Source organism: Salmo trutta, chromosome 5, assembly GCF_901001165.1.
Source record: "Salmo trutta chromosome 5, fSalTru1.1, whole genome shotgun sequence".
Lineage (NCBI taxonomy): Eukaryota > Metazoa > Chordata > Actinopteri > Salmoniformes > Salmonidae > Salmo > Salmo trutta.
This window is the reverse complement of record NC_042961.1, coordinates 57,705,415-57,728,714: the sequence shown is the minus strand read 5'-3', so window position 1 is coordinate 57,728,714 and position 23,300 is coordinate 57,705,415. Positions and strand designations below refer to the sequence as shown.

Genomic DNA, 23,300 nt, shown 5'->3' with positions numbered 1-23,300 from the left:
CATCCAACCTGACAGAGCTTGAGAGGAATGGGAGAAACTCCCCAAATACAAATGTGCCAAGCTTGTAGCGTCATACCCAAGAAGACTCGAGGCTGTAAACTCTGCCAAAGGTGCTTCAGCAAAGTACAGAGTAAAGGGTCTGAATACTTCTGTAAATGTGATATCAGTTTTTTATTTGTAATACATTTGCAAAAAAAAAGTATTATTTTTTTGCTTTGTCATTATGGGGTATTGTATGTAGATCGATGAGGGGGAAAAAAACTATTCATAAATTTTAAAATAAGGCTGTAACGTAACAATGTGGAAAAAGTGAAGGGGTCTGAATACTTTCCGAGTGCACTGTACTTACCAAGATAGAGGATAGTGTTTTGTTGATGCTGAGAACAGAATGTACATGTTTTTAAACAATCTTCTTAGAACGTTCTATGAATGTTTCTAATGTTTTTTTTCATTTCTTATGGAAAGATTTTCTTAATGTTCTGAGAACAGGACTTTAAAATAGAACCATGAGGAAACCTGCTGAAAACGTTATGCTGAAGTACTGAAATTCCCACCTAAGAAACATGGTTCTCAGAACGTTATGTGCTAGCTTGGTATCCTGCAAATTTCCCAGAACATTGGTTATTCCTAACCGTAGGACAACCACGCTCTAAGAAACATTGTTTTCAGAACGTTACAATATGTGCTAGCTGGGCTTGGGCTTAGACACTGGCTGTTATTTAGACTACAGTTGTTTTTCGAAAGAAGAATTTATAGGATTAGTGGGAGAAACACGAAACATTCCCATCTACAGTACCAGTGAAAAGTTTGGACACAGCTACTCATTCCAGGGTTTTTCTTTATTTTTACTATTTTCTGAATTGTAGAATAATAGTGAAGACATCAAAACTATGAAATAAGACTTATGGAATCATGTAGTAACCAAAAAGGTGTTAATCAAATATATTTTATATTTGAGATTCTTCAACGTAGCCAATCTTTGCCTTGATGACAGCTTTGCACACTCTTGGCATTCTCTCAACCAGCTTCTTTGAGCGAGAAAGAGAGTGACTCATACAGTATCATCACATGAGCATGTCCCCCAGCTGTGTTTACTCCACAGTTCCATTTCTTGGAGAATTTCGATTCTGAGACACTTGCGTCTCAAATTAAACTGTATTCCCTGTATAGTGGGGCCCTGGTCAAAACTAGTGTGCACACTATTTAGGGAATAGGGTGCCATTTGGGACGCATCTTGAGCCACCCAACATGTAGTCCATTCATAACAAGTAGAGGAAGTTGTAATGTAAATGGGTCTAAACAGGAATCAGAACAAAGGAAGATGAAACAGTCATCAACAGCTTGGGGATGGATTGTAAATATTGATCGCCTTAAACAACCTCAGATCCATTTAGTCTAAAACACATTTAGTAAACAACAGGCAACATCAGTTGGAAGGTTCTGGTAAATATGCAGTGAGGGAGTGTGGGTATTTGAATTTAGAATGCCCTTACCCATTTGAATTACAATGTTCAGGCCAGGATAGAGCTGCGTCCAACGTGATGCCAAGTGGTTTGTTCTTTTTAACTTGTTCCATGTATTGACAAATGGAATTGAGGGTCACCAGCAAGCATATTTCTTGGACCAAATACAATACATTTTGTTTTAGAAATATTCAACACTAATTTGTTTGTTGTTAACCCACACCATTCTTAGTTCTCTGCTCAGTACATCTGTTAGCTCATTATGCTGCTGCTGCAGCACTATACATTGTAGAGTCATCAGCATACATAACCACTCTTGCTTTATTCATTACTGAGTGTAAATCATTAGTAAAGATAGAGTAAAGAAGTGGACCGATGCAGCTACCTTGAGGAACACCATAGGGTAAAATCTTTACTGTTCGAAAAGCTACCATTAAAGAAAACTTTGACAGACCATAACATTTGAGTTTACCTAGCAACAGTTCAAGATCAATTACATCGAAAGCTGAACTGAAGTCTGACAGCACTGCACCTAATACCTTCCTGTCATCTGTACTCCTTAGCCAATCATCTGTCATTTGCGCCCTGCTGGAAACCAATTATCAGACCATTACAGATACAATTGTTTTCAGCAAGCTTATAGAATGATTATTAGGAACAGTTAAATAAGTTTTTTTATCCTTAGGTAGTGGAATGAGCTTTGACTCTTTCCAAATTTCTGGGCGCACCCCACACATCAAGCACCTATTAAAAATATGACACATTGGGGTGGATATGTGGTTGGCTGTAGCTCTAAGCAATTTACTGTCAATATTTTCTGTACCTGGCGACTCATCAGAAAGAGACAGCAGCATCCTTTCAACCTCTTCTCTTTCTACTTGTGTTACACGTTTAGGTTTTTCCATTTATGTGTTGAGGTTGGACTTCAGCACGTATAGCTCGTTATCACGTAGGGCTCACCGATTGGTGTCACCTCGTTGGTCAGTATGTGTTACACCCGTGCTGGTTGCCATCTTGTTAGTGGGAAGGTGTTTCACCTGTGCTGGCCCAGTGCTCCAATTGTCTTGAGAGATGTGGAGGGTCAACACCTTTTAGTTAGTGCTCCCTATTTGATTTAGAGAAAAACATTCCTTTGTCTGATATTCCCTGTTTTTCTTTTTTTTTGCATCCTGACTTTTACGTTTGGTCTGGGTTTTTAGTTTGTTTGCATCTTCTTGGGCATATTTAGTGGGGTCTCATGGTGGGTGACATTAGTGGGCTCTCAATGTTTGAGCGACATTATTTCGTTTTCTTGCTGGGGAAAGTAACACTTGGTTCAAACTTATGCCTCATTCATGATAAAGTATTTTATAAGTGTGCAGTATGTGACTGGGAGCTTTTAGTTGTACATTTCTCAACTTGTCCACTGTGCCCGTGAAGTTGTCATTAAAGGAACTTGCAATGTCACATGGTTTGGTAATAATTATAAACTGGGTGGTTCGAGCCCTGAATGCTGATTGGCTGACAGACATGGTATATCAGACCGTACACCACGGGTATGACAAAACATGTATTTTTACTCCTCAAATTACATTGGTAACAAGTTTATAATAGCAATAAGGCACCTCAGGGGTTTGTGATATATGGTGTTGCTCCACGTTGCGCCGTGCATAAGAACAGCCCTTTGCCGTGGTGAATTGGCCATATACCACACCTCGGGCCTTATTGCTTAAATATACCCTCTGACTCAACAGATGCAGACATGTTTGAATTCCTACCCATTATACTTAAAATGGCGCCGGAGAAGAAGGCAGACGTTTTACGTGTCCCCAACCGATTGTGTTTTTTTGTTTGTTTATTTGCATTGTTTTGTAACTTATTTTTTACTTATTTTATACATCATGCTGCCGCTACCGTCTCTTATGACTGAAAATAACTTCTGGACATCAAGACTGCGATTACTCACCATGGACTGGCAGAATCCTTTTTTCCCTTTAACGAGTCTGACGAGCCTGGCACAAACTATATACTGCTTTCTCGGGAACAGGCCCAGATCCCCGTGATTTGCTTGAAGAGGAGGCGGAGAAGAAGGGGCCAGAGGGCAGACTGCCTTCTAAGAATTTATAGTCGATCAAATAAACCCCCACTTCCTTGCATTCTGCTAGCAAACGTGCAATCTTTGGAGAATAAAATTGATGACCTACGCGCAAGATTAAACTGCCAACGGGACAATCAAAACTGTAATATCTTACGCTTCACAGAGTCGTGGCTGGACAACGACACTATCAACATACAGCTGGCTGGTTATATACGCTGCACCGGCAGGATAGAACAGAGGCGTCTGGTAAGACCAGGGGCGGCGGACTATGTGGTTTTGTAAATAACAGCTGGTGCATGATATCTAAGGAAGTCTTGAGCTATTGCTCGCCTGAGGAAGAGTATCTCATGATAAGCTGTAGACCACACTATCTACCTAGAGAGTATCTGTATTTTTCGTAGCTGTTTACATACCACCACAGTCAGAGGCTGGCACAAAGACCGCATTGAATGAGCTGTATTCCGCCATAAGCAAACAAGAAAACGTTCACCCGGAAGCATCACTCCTAGTAACCGGGGACTTTAATGCAAAGAAACTTAAATCTGTTTCACCAAAAAACTCTGGACCACCTTTACTCCACACACAGAGATGCATACAAAGCTCTCCCTCGCCCTCCATTTGGCAAATCTGACCATAATTCTATCCTCCTGATTCCTGCTTACGAGCAAACATTTAAGCAGGAAGCACCAGTGACTAGATCAATAATAAAGTAGTCAGATGAAGCAGATGCTTAGCTGCAGGACTGTTTCCCTAGCACAGACCGGAATATGTTCCCTGATTCCTCCGATGGCATTGCGGAGTACACCACATCAGTCATTGGCTTCATCAGTAAGTGCATCGATGACGTCATCCCCACAGTGACTGTACGTACATATCCCAACCAGAAGCAATGGATAACAGGCACTATCCGCGCTGAGCTAAAGGCTAGAGCTGCCGCTTTCAAGGAGTGGGACTCTAACCCGGAAGCTTAGAAGAAATCCTGCTATGCCCTCCGACAAACCATCAAACAGGCAAAGCGTCAATACAGGACTAAGATCGACTCGTACTACACCGGCTCTGACGCTCGTCGGATGTGGCAGGGCTTGCAAACCATTACAGACTATAAAGGGAAGCACAGCCGAGAGATGCCCAGAGACACGACCCTACCAGACGAGCTAAACTACTTCTATGCTCGCTTCAAAGCAAATATCACTAAAATAAGCATGAGAGCACCAGCTGTTCCAGAAGACTGTGTGATCACGCTCTCTGCAGCTGATGTGAATAAGACCTTTTTTCCATTTTTTACCTTTATTTAACTAAGCAAGTCAGTTAAGAACAAATTCTTACTTACAATGACGGCCTAGGATTAGTGGGTTTACTGCCTTGTTCAGGAGGAGAATGACAGGGTTTTACCTTGTCAGCTCAGGGCTTCAATCTCGTAACCTTTCGGTTACTGGCCCAACGCTCAAACCACTAGGCTACCTGCCACCCCCAGGCAGTGCAAACAGCCTTTAAACAGGTCAACATTCACAAGGCCGCAGGGCCAGACGGATTACCAGGACGTGTACTGCGAGCATGCTCTGACCAACTGCCAAGTGTCTTCACTGACAGTTTTAACCTCTCCCTGACTGAGTCTGTAATACCAACATGTTTTAAGCAAACCACCATAGTGCCTGTGCCCAATAACACTAAGGTAACCTACCTAAATGACTACCGACACGTAGCACTCACGTCTGTAGCCATGAAGTGCTTTGAAAGGCTGGTCATGGCTCACATCAACACCATTATCCCAGAAACCCTAGACCCACTCCAATTTGCATACTGCACCAACAGATGCACAGATTATGCACTATTGATGTCCACTCTATTGCAGTCCACACTGCCCTTTCCCACCTGAACAAAATGAACACCTATGTGAGAATGCTGTTCATTGACAGCAGCTCAGTGTTCAACACCATTGTGCCCTCAAAGCACATAAATAAGCTAAGGACCCTGGAACTAAACACCTCCCTCTGCAACTTGGATCCTGGACTTCCTGACGGGTCGTCCCAGGTGGTAAGGGTATTTAACAACACACCCGCCACACTGATCCTCAACACAGGGGCCCCTCAGGGGTGCGTGCTCAGTCCCCTCCTGTACTCCCTGTTCACTCATGACTGCACGGCCAGGCACGACTCCAACACCAGCATTAACTTTGCTGATGACACAACAGTGGTAGGCACGGCAAGCGGTACCGGAGCATCTAGGTCCAAGACGCTTCTAAACAGCTTCTAACCCCACGCCATAAGACTCCTGAACATCTAATCAAATGGCTACCCAGACTATTTGCATTGCCCCCCCTCCCCCCCTTTTACACCGCTGCTACTCTCTGTTGTTATCATCTATGTCTAGTCACTTTAATTACTCTACCTGTCCATATTACCTCAACTAACCGGTGCCCCCGCATATTGACTCTGTACCGGTACCTCCCTGTCTATAGTCTCGCTATTGTTATTTCACTGCTGCTCTTTAATTACTTGTTACTTTTATTTCTTATCCATATTTATTACTTTATTAATTACTTTTATTACTTATTCTTATATTTTTTTAAGTGCATTTTTGGTTAGGGGCTCGTAAGTAAGCATTTCACTGTAAGGTCTACCTACACCTGTTGTATTCGGCACACGTGACGAATACAATTAGATTAGATTTTTCTTATAACATTCAAAGTTCTCCATAGTTTTTTCCATCACTCTTCACTGTGTGTGTGGTCTTCTTCTTAACCCCTAAACTTAAAATAGCCTTTGTCCTCATGGGGATATGGGAAAAGTCCCCAAGAGAGAGCATTTTTTACTTATATCCTTGTGGGGACTTTTGGGGATTTCAGGTCCTCACAAGGATAGTAAAACATTTAAAATTCTCTCTCGAGGGGACTTTCTCCATATCCCCATGAGGACAAAGGCTATTTTAAGTTTAGGGTTAGGATTACAATTAGGGTAAGATTTAGGGGTTAAGGTTAGGAAAATAGTATTTTGAATGGAAATCTATTTTAGGTCCTAACATTCTCTGTTATGTTCCACCATATTGTTTGTCTCCCCCAGTGGCTTTCATAGTGACCCTGTGAAAGCTGGGAAGAATCCTAGAAGAATGTCAAGGTGTGGTCTCTTTTAAGGAGTAATCCCTACCCCCAGTATAGTGTGGCAGCAACATGAGGATTTGGAGACTGGCTGGAAGCTGAATAGAGAGTGGGAGTCCCATGACAAAAGTAATATCAGCAGGGCTGGATCATCTTTACCTAAAGCTGGGAGGAGGAATGGAGCTTTTCTTTTCTTTCTTGGTGTTTTTCTCTAATGGAAAACAGATTGGCTGTTCTATATCTGAGATACAGTATATAAGAAAGATTAGGAAATTATTCAAAAAAAAAAAATGTTTTACCCATATTGAACCAATTTTGTTTGGCACTAAACTACTTCCATATATACTTCCATTAATGTTGTAAGATACTCTTTGAAGAGATAGGGTTTCAGAGGTTTTCAGAAGATGGGCAGGGACCTTGCTTCAGGGGGAACTGGTTCCACCTTTGGGATGCCAGGACAGAGTAAAGCTTGGACTAGGCTAAGAAGCGGACACTGCATTCCCGTAGGGGTGGGAGGGCCAAGAGACCAGAGCTGGCAGAATGGAGTACTCGGGTTGGGGTGTAGGGTTTTGAGCCTTTGGCAGTGATTACAGATGTCAGTCTTTCTCAAATCAAATCAAATTGTATTGGTCACATACAAATATTTAGCAGATGTTATTGCGGGTGTAGCGTAATGCTTGTGTTCCTAGCTCCAACAGTGCAGTAGTATCTAACAATTCACAACAATACACACAAATCTAAAAGTAAAATAATGGAATTAAGAAATATATAAATATTGGGACGAACAATGTCGGAGTGGCATTGACTAAAATACAGTAGAATAGAATACAGTATATACATATGAGATGAGTAAAGCCATATGTAGACATTATTACATTGATTAGTGTTCCAAGTTTAAAGTGGCCAGTGATTCCATGTCTATATATGTAGGGCAGCAGCCTGTAAGGAGCAGGGGTGAGTAACTGGGTGGAAGCCGGCTAGTGATGACTGTTTAACAGTCTGATGGCCTTGAGATAGAAGCTGTTTTTCAGTCTCTTGGTCCCAGCTTTGATGCACCTGTACTGACCTCGACTTCTGGATGTTAGCGAGGTGAACAGGCCATGGCTCGGGTGGTTGATGTCCTTGATTATCTTTTTGGCCTTCATGTGACATCGGGTGCTGTAGGTGTCCTGGAGGGTAGGCAGTGTGCCCCCGGTGATGTGTTGGGCAGACCGCACCACCCTCTGGAGAGCCCTGCAGTTGCGGGCGGTCCAGGCGGTGATACAGCCCGACAGGATGCTCTCAATTGTGCATCTGTAAAAGTTTGTGAGGGTCGTAGGGGCAAAGACAAATTTCTTCAGCCTTCTAAGGTTGAAGAGGCGCTGTTGCGCCTTCTTCACCACACTGTCTGTGTGGGTAGACCATTTCAAATAATCAGGGATATGTATGCCGAGGAACTTGAAGCTTTCCACCTTCTCCACTGCGGTCCCCTCGATGTGTCGATGTGGATAGGGGTGTGCTCCCTCTGCTTTTTCCTGAAGTCCACGATCAGCTCCTTCGTTTTGCTGACGTTGAGGGAGAGGTTATTTCCTGTTTTCCTGGCACCACTCCGCCAGGGCCCTCACCTCCTTCCTGTAGGCTGTCTCATCATTGTTGGTAATCAGGCCTACTACGGTTGTCGTCTGCGAACTGGGTACGTCTCCAAGAGATTTGCACACCTGGGTTGTACAACATTTGCTTTTTATTATTTTTCAAATTCTTCAAGCTCTGTCAAGTTGGTTGTTGATCATGATAGACCTATGATAGACCTATGTCAAGTTGGTTGTTGATCATGATAGACCTATGATAGACCTATGTCAAGTTGGTTGTTGATCATGATAGACCTATGATAGACCTATGTCAAGTTGGTTGTTGATCATGATAGACCTATGTCAAGTTGGTTGTTGATCATGATAGACCTATGTCGGTGTGACCATGTGTTTCTCTAAGGCTGTCTGCAGTAGAATGTGGGGAACATGGCCTCTCTTTTGCAGAATTCATACCTTTTTTTCTGTCTTTGCTCAAATCTTTTTTCTTTGTCTCTCTTTCTGTCTCTCGCTCTCTTTCTCTCGCTCTCTTTCTTTCTTTCTCCCTCTCTTTCTCCCCTCTCTTTCTCCTCTCTCTTTCTCTCGCTCTTTCTTTGTCTCTCTCTATCTCTCTCTTTCGCCCTTCTCTCTTTCAATTCAATTTCAATTTCAGTTTAAGTAGCTTCATTGTTATGGGAAACAGATGTTAACGTTCCAAAGCAAGTGAAATAGATAATAAACAAAAGTGAAATAAACAGTAAAAGATTAACAGTAAACATTACACTCACAAAAGTTCCAAAAGAATAAAGACATTTTAAATGTCATATTATGTCTATAGACAGTGTTGTAATGATGTGCAAAGAGTTTAAGAACAAAAGGGAAAATAAATAAACATAAATATGGGTTGTATTTACAATGGTGTTTGTTTTTCACTGGTCACAAGTCTTGCTGCTGTGATGGCACACTGTGGTATTTCATCCAGTAGATATGGGAGTTTATCAAAATCGGCTTTGTTTTCGAGTTCTTTGTGGATCTGTGTAATCTGAGGGAAATATGTGTCTCTAAAATGGTCATACATTTGGGAGGAGGTTAGGAAGTGCAGCTCAGTTTCCACCTCATTTTGTGGGCAGTGTTCACATTTACCACACACACACACACACACACACACACACGTCTGTACAGACACTACAATAAGACACATTCTCACATGGGAACAGACTGTGAGGTTTCACCATGGTTCATTTGTAGTTCAGTAGTTAAGTACAGACTCTTGTCATGTTGATGTGCTTACAGGGGCCCTGAGACCTGAGACCTGAGACCCTGGGACTAATCCAGATAACGTTGGCCTGGCCCCCATACCCCTATCCCCTCATCTCTCACATCCCCATTCTTAATACAGGGACCCTGGGCCTAATCCAGATAACGTTGGCCTGGCCCCCATACCCCTATCCCCTCATCTCTCACATCCCCATTCTTAATACAGGGACCCTGGGCCTAATCCAGATAACGTTGGCATTGCACCCTAACCGCGATCCCCTCACGCTATCCTCTCTCTCTCTCTCTCTCTCTCTCTCTGTCTATACAGAGAGAGAGAGTCTATACATGTCTATACATGTATACAGATGCCTATACATGTCTATAGATGTATACAGATGTCTACAGATGTCTATACATGTATATATATGCATACAGATGTCTATAGATGTATATAGATGTATACAGATGTTTGTACATGTCTATAGATGTATACAGATGTCTATATATGTCTATACATGTCTACAGATGTCTATAGATGTATACAGATGTCTATAGATGCATACAGATGTCTATAGATGTATACAGATGTATAAAGATGTCTATACATGTCTATAGATGTATACAGATGCCTATACATGTATATAGATGTATACAGATGCCTATACATGTATATAGATGTATACAGATGTCTATACATGTCTATAGATGTATATAGATGTATACAGATGTCTATAGATGTCTATAGATGTCTATAGATGTATACAGATGTCTATACATGTCTATAGATGCATACAGATGTCTATACATGTCTATAGATGCATACAGATGTCTATAGATGCATACAGATGTCTACAGATGTCTATACATGTCTATAGATGTATACAGATGTCTATAGATGCATACAGATGTCTATAGATGCATACAGATGTCTATAGATGCATACAGATGTATATAGATGCATACAGATGTATATAGATGCATACAGATGTATATAGATGCATACAGATGTCTACAGATGTATATAGATGTATACAGATGTCTACAGATGTCTATAGATGTATACAGATGTCTATAGATGCATACAGATGTCTATAGATGCATACAGATGTATATAGATGTATACAGATGTCTATATATGTATATAGATGTATAAAGATGTCTAGAGATGCATACAGATGTATATAGATGTATACAGATGTCTATACATGTCTATAGATGCATACAGATGTCTATAGATGTATACAGATGTCTATAGATGTATACAGATGTCTATAGATGCATACAGATGTCTATACATGTCTATAGATGTATACAGATGTCTATACATGTCTATAGATGTATACAGATGTCTATAGATGTCTATAGATGTCTATAGATGTATACAGATGTCTATACATGTATATAGATGTATACAGATGTCTATAGATGTATATAGATGCATACAGATGTCTATACATGTATATAGATGTCTATAGATGTATATAGATGTATACAGATGTCTATACATGTATATAGATGTATACAGATGTCTATACATGTATATAGATGTATATGCATGTATATAGATGTATATAGATGTCTATAGATGTATACAGATGTATACAGATGTCTATAGATGTCTATAGATGTATACATGTATATAGATGCATACAGATGTATATGGATGTATACATTCCCCCTCTCTCTATCTGTACATATTTGATCCTAAAGACCCTGACCCCTGACCCCATCTTCTGACCTAAAGGAAGCTGAGAAGGCGCCGAAGCGTGAAATGTTTACTTACAAGCCCTTAACCAACAAAGCAGTTCAAGACATAGAGTTAAGAAAATATTTACTAAATAAACTAAAGTAAAACAATTAAATAAAAAAGAACACAATAAAATAACATGGGAGCAGCACCGAGAAATTTGACTAATTGAATAGACATGCAGAGCGAGAACGTGAGAACATGGGAGAAGCAGGGAGAGATTTGACTATTTGAATAGACATACAGGGAGAGAACATGAGAACATGGGAGCAAATCTCTCCTTTCTTCTTTCCACCTCGCTTCTCTTCTCCCCATCTCTCTTCTCTTCTCTCCACCCCTCCTCTCTTCCCTCCACCTCTCCTCTCTTCTCTCCATCTCTCCTCTCTTCTCTCCACATCTCCTCTCCACCTCTCCTCGCTTCCCTCCACCTCTCCTCTCTTCTCTCCACCTCTCCTCTCCACCTCTTCTCTCTACCTCTCCTCTCTTCTCTTCTCTCCTCTCCACCTCTCCTCTCTTCTCCCCATCTCTCCACCTCTCCTCGCTTCCCTCCACCTCTCCTCTCTTCTCTCCACCTCTCCTCTCCACCTCTTCTCTCTACCTCTCCTCTCTTCTCTTCTCTCCTCTCCACCTCTCCTCTCTTCTCCCCTTCTCTCCACCTCTCCTCTCTTCTTTCCACCTCTTCCCTCCACCTCTCTTCTCTTCTCTCCACATCTCCTCCCCATCTCTCTTCTCTCCTCTCCACCTCTCCTCTCTTCTCTTCTCTCCGCCTCTCCTCTCTTCCCCCTTCTCTCCTCGCTTCCCTCCACCTCTCCTCTCTTCTCTCTACCTCTCCTCTCTTCTCTTCTCTCCTCTCCACCTCTCCTCTCTTCTCTCCACCTCTCATATCTTCCCTCCACCTCTCCTCTCTTCTCTCCACCTCTCCTCTCCACATCTCTTCTCTCCTCTCCACCTCTCCTCTCTTCTCTTCTCTCCGCCTCTCCTCTCTTCCCCCTCCTCTCCTCTCTTCCCTCTACCTCTCCTCTCTTCCCTCCACCTCTCCTCTCTTCCATTCACCTCTCCTCTCTTCTCTTCTCTCTTCTTTCGACCTCTCTTCTCTTCTCTCCATCTTCCCTCTCTTCTCTCCACATCTCCTCTCTTCCACCCACCTCTCCTCTCTCCCCTCCACCTCTCCTGTCTTCTCTCCATCGCTCCTATCTTCTCTCCACCTCTCTTTTCTCCACCTCTCCACCTCTTCTCTCCACCTCTCCTCTCTTCTCTTCTCTCCACCTCTCCTCTCTTCTCTCCACCTCTCATATCTTCCCTCCACCTCTCCTATCTTCTCTCCATCTCTTTTCTCTCCACCTCTCCTCTCTTCTCTCCACCTCTTCTCTCCACCTCTCCTCTCTTCTCTCCACCTCTTCTCTCCACCTCTCCTCTCTTCTCTCCTCTCCACCTCTCCTCTATTCTCTTCTCTCCATCTCTCCTCTCTTCTCTCCACCTCTCATATCTTCCCTCCACCTCTCCTCTCTTCCCTCCACCTCTCCTCTCTTCTCTCCTCTCCACCTCTCCTCTCTTCTCTTCTCTTCCCTCTATCTCTCCTCTCTTCTCTCAACCTCTCCTCTCTTCTCTCAACCTCTCCTCTCTTCTCTCAACCTCTCCTCTCTTCTCTCAACCTCTCCTTTCTTCTCTCCACCTCTTCTCGCCATCTCTCCTCTCCTCTCTTCTCTTCACCTCTCCTCTCTTCTCTCCTCTCCACCTCTCCTCTCTTCTCTTCTCTCTTCTCTTCTCTCCACCTCTCCTCTCTTTGCTCCACCTCTTCTCTCTTTGCTCCACCTCTTCTCTCCACCTCTCCTTTATTCTCTTCTCTCCACCTCTCTTCTCTTCTCTCCATCTCTCCTCTCTTCCCTCTACCTCTCCCCTCTTCTCTCCACCTCTCCACCTCTTCTCTCCACCCCTTCTCTCCACCTCTCTTCTCCTCTCCTCTCCTCTCCTCTCCACCTCTCCTCTCTTCTCTTCTCTTTTCTCCACCTCTCCTCTCTTCCCTCCACCTCTTCTCTCCTCTCTTCTCTTCTCTCCACATCTCCTCTCTTCTCCCCATCTCTCTTCTCTTCTCTCCACCTCTCCTCTCTTCCCTCCACCTCTCCTCTCTTCTCTTCTCTCCACCTCTCCTCTCTTCTCTCCAACTCTCATCTCTTCTGAAGAGGGGAGCTGACGTGTGTGTGCGCTTGACATCCACTTTTAGATACAAAAGGATTCCATTATTGTCTATGGTATGCAGTGCAATTCCAGAGGATTTACCACAGTGTCTGGTTGTGTTTCTACCCTGTGTATGAGGCACTGCTGGGGATGGTGTTCTTGATGACCGTCATGTTCCACGTGAGGATGCAATTACTTCAGAATGTGTTCTGTCCGTTAAATGATGCTGAGACAGGACCATGACAGGGACACTGTGACTGTGTTACTGTATCTCCTGGTTACCTGTCTTTACTGATGCTGAGACAGGACTGTGACAGGGACACTGTGACTGTGTTACTGTATCTCCTGGTTACCTGTCTTTACTGATGCTGAGACAGGACTGTGACAGGGACACTGTGACTGTGTTACTGTATCTCCTGGTTACCTGTCTTTACTGATGCTGAGACAGGACCGTGACAGGGACACTGTGACTGTGTTACTGTATCTCCTGGTTACCTGTCTTTACTGATGCTGAGACAGGACCATGACAGGGACACTGTGACTGTGTTACTGTATCTCCTGGTTACCTGTCTTTACTGATGCTGAGACAGGACCGTGACAGGGACACTGTGACTGTTACCTGTCTCTACTGTATTCATGTTTTTTATTTAACTAGGCAAATCAGTTAAGAAGTAATTAGTATTTACAATGACGGCTTGACACCCTGGTGTCTGTTTACGAGGTAGCCTGATGTAGGGGCGGCAGGTAGCCTAGTGGTTTGAGCGTTGGACTTGTAACCGAAAGTTTGCAAGATCAAATCCCCAAGCTAACAAGGTAAAATCTGTCGTTCTGAACAAGGCAGTTAACCCACTGTTCCTAGGCTGTCATTGTAAATAAGAATTTGTTCTTAACTGACTTGCCTAGTTAAATAAAGGTCAAATTAAAAATATCAATATAATAAATGTAGGCTACCTGGAGAATGTTGAAGCGGTGTTATAATAGTTCTGTGTGGCTCAGTAGTATGAGCATGGGGCTTACAATGTCAAAGTTGTGAGTTCGATTCCGGCTGGGGCCAACCATATGAACATGTATTCATGTACTGTAAGTCACTTTGGATGAGAGGGTCTGCTTAGTGGCATACAGTATATCATGTAATACTGATGTCTCTTTCTCTTTCTCCCCAGGGGACCAGCCAGGAGCCCTGTAATGGGCTGGACTGTAGCGGAGGATGTAACTGTAACCCAGAGAAAGGTGGCAGGGTAAGACACACACACATATATATATAAACCTCTATTCTCCCTCTCACACATTCACATGTCCTTCATCTCCTACTTCAGGAGGTGCTCTTAGCTTCTGATCCATATCCTTCCTCTCCTACTTCAGGAGGTGCTATCTTAGCTTCTGGTCCATATCCTTCCTCTCCTACTTCAGGAGGTGCTATCTTAGCTTCTGGTCCATATCCTTCCTCTCCTACTTCAGGAGGTGCTATCTTAGCTTCTGATCCATATCCTTCCTCTCCTACTTCAGGAGGTGCTATCTTAGCTTCTGGTGCATATCCACGCATGTCACCAAACAAGGGTACGTCAGCAAAGTTCGAAGACCCAGTAGACCTGGGACAAAGACATGAAGTAGTTGAGGTGCTTGCAAAACAAAAGTTAAAAAACACATAGTGTTGCATTGAAGGACTGGTATAACCACAGAGACTCAGTAAAATGTAGGGTTCTGGACTGTTACAGGAGTTGAGGACAACATTCCTAACCACAGACAATTAGTAGTCACCTGTAGTCTGTAGTCACCGTCAGAAAATGATGGTTTTGGTCAAATTACACGTTTTCCCCTCTGACAAACTCAACAACTATGTAGTAAAGAGAAGGAAGTGAAGCACTGCTAGGGTACACAATATTAGGTATCTGTAGATAGATAGGTGCTGTTTGGTAAAGGGGTTAATTGGTCATCAAAAAACGAGGAGGACCAAACCGCTCTTCATATAATAAAAAAGCCTTTATTTTTACGGCATGTTCAGTGGAACAAAGATGTTTAAAACTTCTTACATCTACACGTTCCGCTAGCGGAACGTCTGCTCCAATATCCAATGATGGGCGGGGCGCGAAATTCAAACTCCTCTAAATCCGAAAACTTACACTTTTCAAACATATGACTATGTTACAGCTATTTAAAGACAAGACTCTCCTTTATCTAACCAAACTGTCCGATTTCAAAAAGGCTTTACAGCGAAAGCAAAACATTAGATTATGTCAGCAGAGTACCCAGCCAGGAATAATCACACAGCCATTTTTCAAGCTAGCATATCATGTCACATAAACCCAAACCATATCTAAATGCAGCACTAACCTTTGATGATCTTCATCAGATGACACACCTAGGACATTGTGTTATACAATACATGCATGTCTGTTCAATCAAGTTCATATTTATATCAAAAACCAGCTTTTTACATTAGCATGTGACGTTCAGAACTAGCATTCCCACCGAACACTTCCGGTGATTTTACTAAATTACTCACGATAAACGTTCACAAAAAGCATAACAATTATTTTAAGAATTATAGATACAGAACTCCTCTATGCACTCGATATGTCCGATTTTAAAATAGCTTTTCGGATGAAGCACATTTTGCAATAATGTAAGTACATAGCCCGGCGTTACAGGGCTAGCTATTTAGACACCCACCCAGTGTAGCCTTCACCAAAATCACATTTCCTATAAGAAAAATGTTCTTACCTTGCTTGTTCTTCATCAGAATACACTGCCAGGACTTCTACTTCAATAACAAATGTAGGTTTGGTCCCAAATAATCCATCGTTATATCCAAACAGCGACGTTTTGTTCGTGCGTTCTAGACACTATCCCAACGCTAAATCTCGGCCACGAGCATGACGCAAAATATGACAAAAAATTTCGAAATATTCCATTACCGTACTTCGAAGCATGTCAACCGCTGTTTAAAACCAATATTTATGCAATTTATCTCGTAGAGAAGCGATAATATTCCGACCGGGAATCTGCCTGTCTGTAAACTGAGGAAAAAACCAAAAGCCGGGGGCGGGGCGTGTCACGCGCCTAAGGCTTAGTCCATTGACTGACCACTCAGCATTTGCTCTCGTGTGCTTCAGCCAGGGCTTTGAATGACATCATTCCTGTTTTTCCCGGGCTGTGAGACTCCATTGTTGACGTGACAAGTGTCACGTAAGAGCAGAGATCCTTTGTAAACGATAGAGAGAATCAAGAAGGGCAAGAAATGTTCAGACAGGGTACTTCCTGAACAGAAGCATCTCAGGTTTTTGCCTGCCATAGGAGTTCTGTTATACTCACAGACACCATTCAAACAGTTTCAGAAACTTTGGAGTGTTTTCTCTCCAAAGCTAATAATTATATGCATATTCCAGTTTCTGGGCAGGACTAATAATCAGATTAAATCGGGTACGTTTTTTATCCAGCCGTGAAAATACTGCCCCCTAGATGTAACAGGTTAAACTGTGACGCGTTTAGGCAGCATGGCTTTCAAAGATTTTTGTATCCCCTTTTCTACTCCCTGACGTTTCAGAGATTTAAATCTTTGTTCCATTGAACATGTCGTAAAAATGAAGAAATTTATATTATGTGAAAAGTGCCTTGGTCCTCCTTGTTTGTTATTTTAACTGAACAGCTAGTCTTACAGCAGGTATTGCTGGTTTTGGTTGTGTTAAGCAAGGTTAGGGTTGCTCTTTAGGTCATATATGAACAGTAGTCAAGAACACACACACACACACACACACACACACACACACACAGAACACTTCAAGTCTCTTTTTAAAACCATGCCAATGCACCAATATCTAACTTTTTCAACTTAGGTCCAGAGCCTTCAAAAAGCATTCACACCCCTTGACTTTTTCCCTGATTTTGTTTTGTTACAAAGTGGGATTCAAATGGATTTAATTGTACTTTTTCTGTCAACGATGTACACAAAATCTGTAATGTAAAAATGGAAGAAATATTCTGACATATATGTATATATATATATATATATAAGTTTGGGGTCACTTAGAAATGTCCTTGTTTTTGAAAGAAAAGCAAATTTTTTGTCCATTAAAATAACATCAAATTGATCAGAAATACTGTGTAGACATGGTTAATGCTGTAAATGACTATTGTAGCTGGAAACGGCAGATTCTTAATGGAATATTTACATAGGCGTACAGAGGCCCATTATCAGCAACCATCACTCCTGTGTTCCAATTGCATGTTGTGTTAGCTAACCCAAGTTTATCATTTTAAAAGGCTAATTGATGATGAGAAAACCCTTTTGGAATTATGTCAGCGCAGCTGAAAACTGTTGTGCTGATTAAAGAAGCAATAAAACTGTCCTTTAGACTAGTTGAGTATCTGGAGCATCAACAGGCTCAAAATGGCCAGAAACAAATAACTTTCTTCTGAAACTCGTCAGTCTATTCTTGTTCTGAGAAATGAAGGCTATTCCTTGCGAGAAATTGCCAAGAAACTGAAGATCTCGTAAAACGTTTTGTACTACTCCCTTCACAGAAATGCACATACTGGCTCTAACCAGAATAGAAAGAGGAGTGGGAGGGCCCAGTGCACAACTGAGCAAGAGGACAAGTACATTAGAGTGTCTAGTTTGAGAAACAGACGCCTCACAAGTCCTCAACTGGCAGCTTCATTAAATAGTACCCGCAAAACACCAGTCTCAACGTCAACAGTGAAGAGGTGACTCCGGGATGCTGGCCTTCTAGGCAGAGTTGCAAAGAAAAGGCCATATCTTCGACTGGCCAATAAAAAAAAAAGATTATGATGAGCAAAAGAACACAGACACTGGACAGAGATATGTATTTTTCTCTCTGGAGAGACCTTTTTCTCTCTGGAGAGACCTGAAAATAGCTGTGCAGCGATGCTCCCTGTCCAACTTGACAGAGCTTGAGAGGAACTGCAGAGAATGGGAGAAACTCCCCAAATACAGGTGTGCCAACCTTGTAGTGTCATACCCAAAAAGACTTGAGGCTGTAATCGCTGCCTAATGTGCTTCAACAAAGTACTGAGTAAAGCGTCTGAATACTTATGTAAATGTGATATTTCCGTTTACATTTTTTTTATAAATTTGTAAAAATGTAAAAAAAAAACAGTTTTTGCTTTGTCAATATGGGGTATTATGTGTAGGTTGATGAGGAAAACAACCCTTTAAACCATTTTAGAATAAGGCTGTAACGTAAAAAATGTGGAAAAAGTCAAGGGGTCTGAATACTTTTTGAATGCATTGTATCTTGATTTGATAAGTATTCAACCGCCAAGTCAATACATGTTAGAATCTCGTTTGGCAGCGATTACAGCTGTGAGTCTTTCTGGGTAAGTCTCTAAAGAGCTTTCCACACCTGGATTATGCAACATTTGCTCATTATTATTTTCAAACTTCTTCAAGCTCAGTCAAGTTGGCTGTTCATCATTGCTAGACAACCATGCTCAGGTCTTGCCATAGATTTTCAAGCAGATGTAAGTCAAAACTGTAACTCTGCTACTCAGGAACATTTACTGTCTTCTTGGTAAGAAACTTGAGTGTAAATTCGGCCTTGTGTTTTAGGTTGTTGTCCTCCTGAAAGATGAATTCATCTCCTATTGTCTGGTGGAAAGCAGAATGAACCAGGTTTTGCTCTAGGATTTGCCTGTGCTAAGCATTTTTTTTTCATCCTGAAAAACTCCCCAGTCCTTAACGATTACAAGCATACCCATAACATTATGCAGCCACCACTATGCTTGAAAATATGGAGAGTGGTACTCAGTAATGTGTTGTATTGGATTTCCCCAAACAGAACACTATGTATTTAGGACAAAAAGTGAATTACTTTGCCACATTTTTTTAAGCATTGCTTTAGTGCCTTGTTGCAAACAGGATGTATGTTTTTGAATATTTGTATTCTTTACCAGCTTCCTTCTTTTCACTCTGTCAAATAGGTTAGTATTGTAGAATAACTACAATGTTGTTGATCCATCATCAGTTTTCTCCTATCGCAGACATTAAAGTCTGTAACTGTTTTAAAATCACAATTGGCCTCATGGTGAAATCCCTGTGTGGTTTCCTTCCTCTCCGGCAACTGAGTTATAAAGGATGCCTGTATCTTTGTAGTAACTGGGTGTATTGATGCACCATCCAAAGTGTAATTAATAACTTTACCATTCTCAAAGGGATATTAAATGTCCGTGAAATTTCTTTTCACCCATCTACCAATAGGTGCCCTTCTTTGCGAGGCATTGGAAAAATCTCCCTGGTCTTTGTGGTTGAATCTGTGTTTGAAATGCACTGCTTGACTGAGGGACCTTACAGATAAATGTATGCGTGGGGTACAGAGATGAGGTAGTCATTAAAAGACAATGTTAAACACTGTTATTGTACACAGAGTCAATGCAACTTATTATGTGACTTATTAAACACATTTTCTGACCTGAACTTATTTAGGCTTGCCATAACAAAGCGGTTGAATACTTATTGACTTAAGATATTTCAGCTTTTAATTTTTTATTAATTTGTACAAATTTCAAAAAACCTTATTCCACTGTGACATTATGGGGTATTGTGTGTAGGCCAGTGACAAATAAATTATATTTATCCATTTACAATGTGTCTGTAACATATCAAAATGTGGAGAAGGTTAAAGGGTATGAATATTTTCTGAAGGCACTGTAGTTCCCTCAAGCACCAACTGACCTTTATCATTTATGAACGTGATCTAATCCAAATCATTCTGAAAAGATATACAGACATTCTCCCGACATTATCTGCATAACTACACAGATGATTACTTTAATACTCCAAGAAAAAGGTCATATGCTTTTATTGGAGTGATGGCTGGTTTATTTTCATAGGAGAGCCCAAGCTCAACAGGTCCTGACATTACATGTCTGCCTGTCTAGCTGTTTAGCTGTCTACCTGTCAAGCAGTCTGCCTGTCTGCCTGTCTAGCTGTCTGCCTGTCTATTTGGCTAGCTGTCTGCCTGTCTGCCTGTCTGCCTGTCTAAATGTCTGCCTGTCTATTTGTCTAGCTGTCTGCCTGTGTAACTGTCTGCCTGTGTAACTGTCTAACTGTCTGCCTGTCTGCCTGTCTAGCATTCTGCCTGTCTAGCTGTCTACCTGTCTAGCTGTCTGTCTAACTGTCTGCCTGTCTCGCTGTCTGCCTGTCTGGTTGTCTGCCTTTCTAACTGTCTGCCTGTCTATTTGTCTAGCTGTCTGCCTGTGTTACTGTCTGCCTGTCTATTTGTCTAGCTGTCTGCCGCTCTGCCTGTGTAGCTGTCTGCCTGTCTAACTGTCTGCCTGCCTAGCTGTCTGCCTGTCTAGCTGTCTGCCTGTCTAGCTGTCTGCCTGTCTAGTTGTCTGCCTGTCTAGTTGTCTGCCTGTCTAGTTGTCTGCCTGTCTAGCTGTCTGCCTGTCTAGCTGTCTGCCTGTCTAGCTGTCTGCCTGTCTAGCTGTCTGCCTGTCTGCCTGTCTAGCTGTTCACCTGTCTGCCTGTGCTTCTGCCCTTTGCTAAAGTTGATACCTGCAGGCTAGGAATAGTCATAGTCAATTACCTTGGTCTAGTCAATTACCTGGGTCTAGTCAATTACCTTGGTCTAGTCAATTACCTGGGTCTAGTCAATTACCTGGGTCTAGTCAATTACCTGGGTCTAATCAATGACCTTGGTCTAATCAATTACCTGGGTCTAGTCAATTACCTGGGTCTAGTCAATTACCTGGGTCTAGTCAATTACCTGGGTCTAGTCAATTACCTGGGTCTAGTCAATTACCTGGGTCTAGTCAATGACCTTGGTCTAGTCAATGACCTTGGTCTAATCAATGACCTTGGTCTAATCAATTACCTTGGTCTAGTCAATTACCTGGGTCTAGTCAATTACCTTGGTCTAGTCAATTACCTGGGTCTAATCAATTAGCTGGGTCTAGTCAATTACCTGGGTATAGTCAATTACCTTGGTCTAATCAATTACCTTGGTCTAATCAATTACCTTGGTCTAATCAATGACCTGGGTCTAATCAATTACCTGGGTCTAATCAATGACCTTGGTCTAGTCAATTACCTGGGTCTAGTCAATTACCTGGGTCTAATCAATTACCGTGGTCTAATCAATTACCGTGGTCTAATCAATTACCTGGGTCTAATCAATTATCTTACAATAATTTGTTTATTTTGGAATATATGCTAGACCAAATCCATTTTTTATTTGTTGTTATTTCTGCTATGTGTAGTATGGCGTATGCTATGTATAACAGCGCAATCATTGGGGGGCTTGCGCTCATATATAGGACCATGCGTATGCATCAGCTCCAATATACATATGGGTGTTTTGAATGAATCATCCCCCTAGAGCCCTGAGTACCAGACCATTAGGACCTGATGATTGTTAGTGAGTTGGGTTCTACTAACACATGTCAGAGTGGTTAGAGGGACAGTAGAGCCCTGAGTACCAGGCCATTAGGACCTGATGATTGTTAGTGAGTTGGGTTCTACTAACACATGTCAGAGTGGTTAGAGGGACAGTAGAGCCCTGAGTACCAGACCATTAGGACCTGATGATTGTTAGTGAGTCGGGTTCTACTAACACATGTCAGAGTGGTTAGAGGGACAGTAGAGCCCTGAGTACCAGACCATTAGGACCTGATGATTGTTAGTGAGTCGGGTTCTACTAACACATGTCAGAGTGGTTAGAGGGACAGTAGAGCCCTGAGTACCAGACCATTAGGACCTGATGATTGTTAGTGAGTTGGGTTCTACTAACACATGTCAGAGTGGTTAGAGGGACAGTAGAGCCCTGAGTACCAGACCATTAGGACCTGATGATTGTTAGTGAGTCGGGTTCTACTAACACATGTCAGAGTGGTTAGAGGGACAGTAGAGCCCTGAGTACCAGACCATTAGGACCTGATGATTGTTAGTGAGTTGGGTTCTACTAACACATGTCAGAGTGGTTAGAGGGACAGTAGAGCCCCGAGTACCAGACCATTAGGACCTGATGATTGTTAGTGTGTTGGGTTCTACTAACACATGTCAGAGTGGTTAGAGGGACAGTAGAGCCCTGAGTACCAGGCCATTAGGACCTGATGATTGTTAGTGAGTTGGGTTCTACTAACACATGTCCAGAGCGAATAGGAGGAGATTACCGTGACTCAACGGTCACCTGGAATTTGACTGTGGTCATGGCTGACGGTGTGGCGGAAATACGGTCCTAGTATAGGGTTGTAAAAGTTAAGTTAGGGAAGTATAGGCTTGGTAAAGAGGGCTGGGTAGGTTCGCACAGTAGCTGGTAGCTACTGCAGATGTAGAGCACTCAGCTGTCATGTTTCAGAAGGTGTGAACTGGGCTTCTCACCCCGAACACACAATAAACTAGTGAGGGAATGAGACGGAATGAGTGAAGGAATGAGTGAGGGAATGAGTGAAGGAATGAGTGAGGGAATGAGAAGGAATGAGTGAGGGAATGAGAAGGAATGAGTGAGGGAATGAGAAGGAATGAGTGAGGGAATGAGTGAAGGAATGAGTGAGGGAATGAGAAGGAATGAGTGACGGAATGAGTGAGGGAATGAAAAGGAATGAGTGAGGGAATGAGAAGGAATGATTGAGGGAATGAGAAGGAATGAGTGAGGGAATGAAAAGGAATGAGTGAGGGAATGAGAAGGAATGAGTGAGGGAATGAAAAGGAATGAGTGAGGGAATGAAAAGGAATGAGTGAGGGAATGAGAAGGAATGAGTGAGGGAATGAGAAGGAATGAGTGAGGGAATGATAAGGAATGAGTGAGGGAATGAGAAGGAATGAGTGAGGGAATGAGAAGGAATGAGTGAGGGAATGAAAAGGAATGAGTGAGGGAATGAAAAGGAATGAGTGAGGGAATGAGAAGGAATGAGTGAGGGAATGAGTGAGGGAATGAAAAGGAATGAGTGAGGGAATGAGAAGGAATGAGTGAGGGAATGAAAA

At 42.3% G+C, this 23,300-nt stretch overlaps 1 protein-coding gene across 1 annotated transcript in view; it reads left to right on the top strand.

The window, feature by feature from the left end:
- Window positions 1–14,479: 14,479 nt before the first annotated feature.
- Window positions 14,480–23,300, top strand: part of LOC115194641 (collagen alpha-6(IV) chain) — a gene marked incomplete in the record, with an annotated part of 90,988 nt that continues 82,167 nt past the window's right edge. The window contains 1 exon segment of the mRNA XM_029754497.1: window positions 14,480–14,595. Within this exon segment, the coding sequence (XP_029610357.1) occupies window positions 14,497–14,595 (99 nt within the window).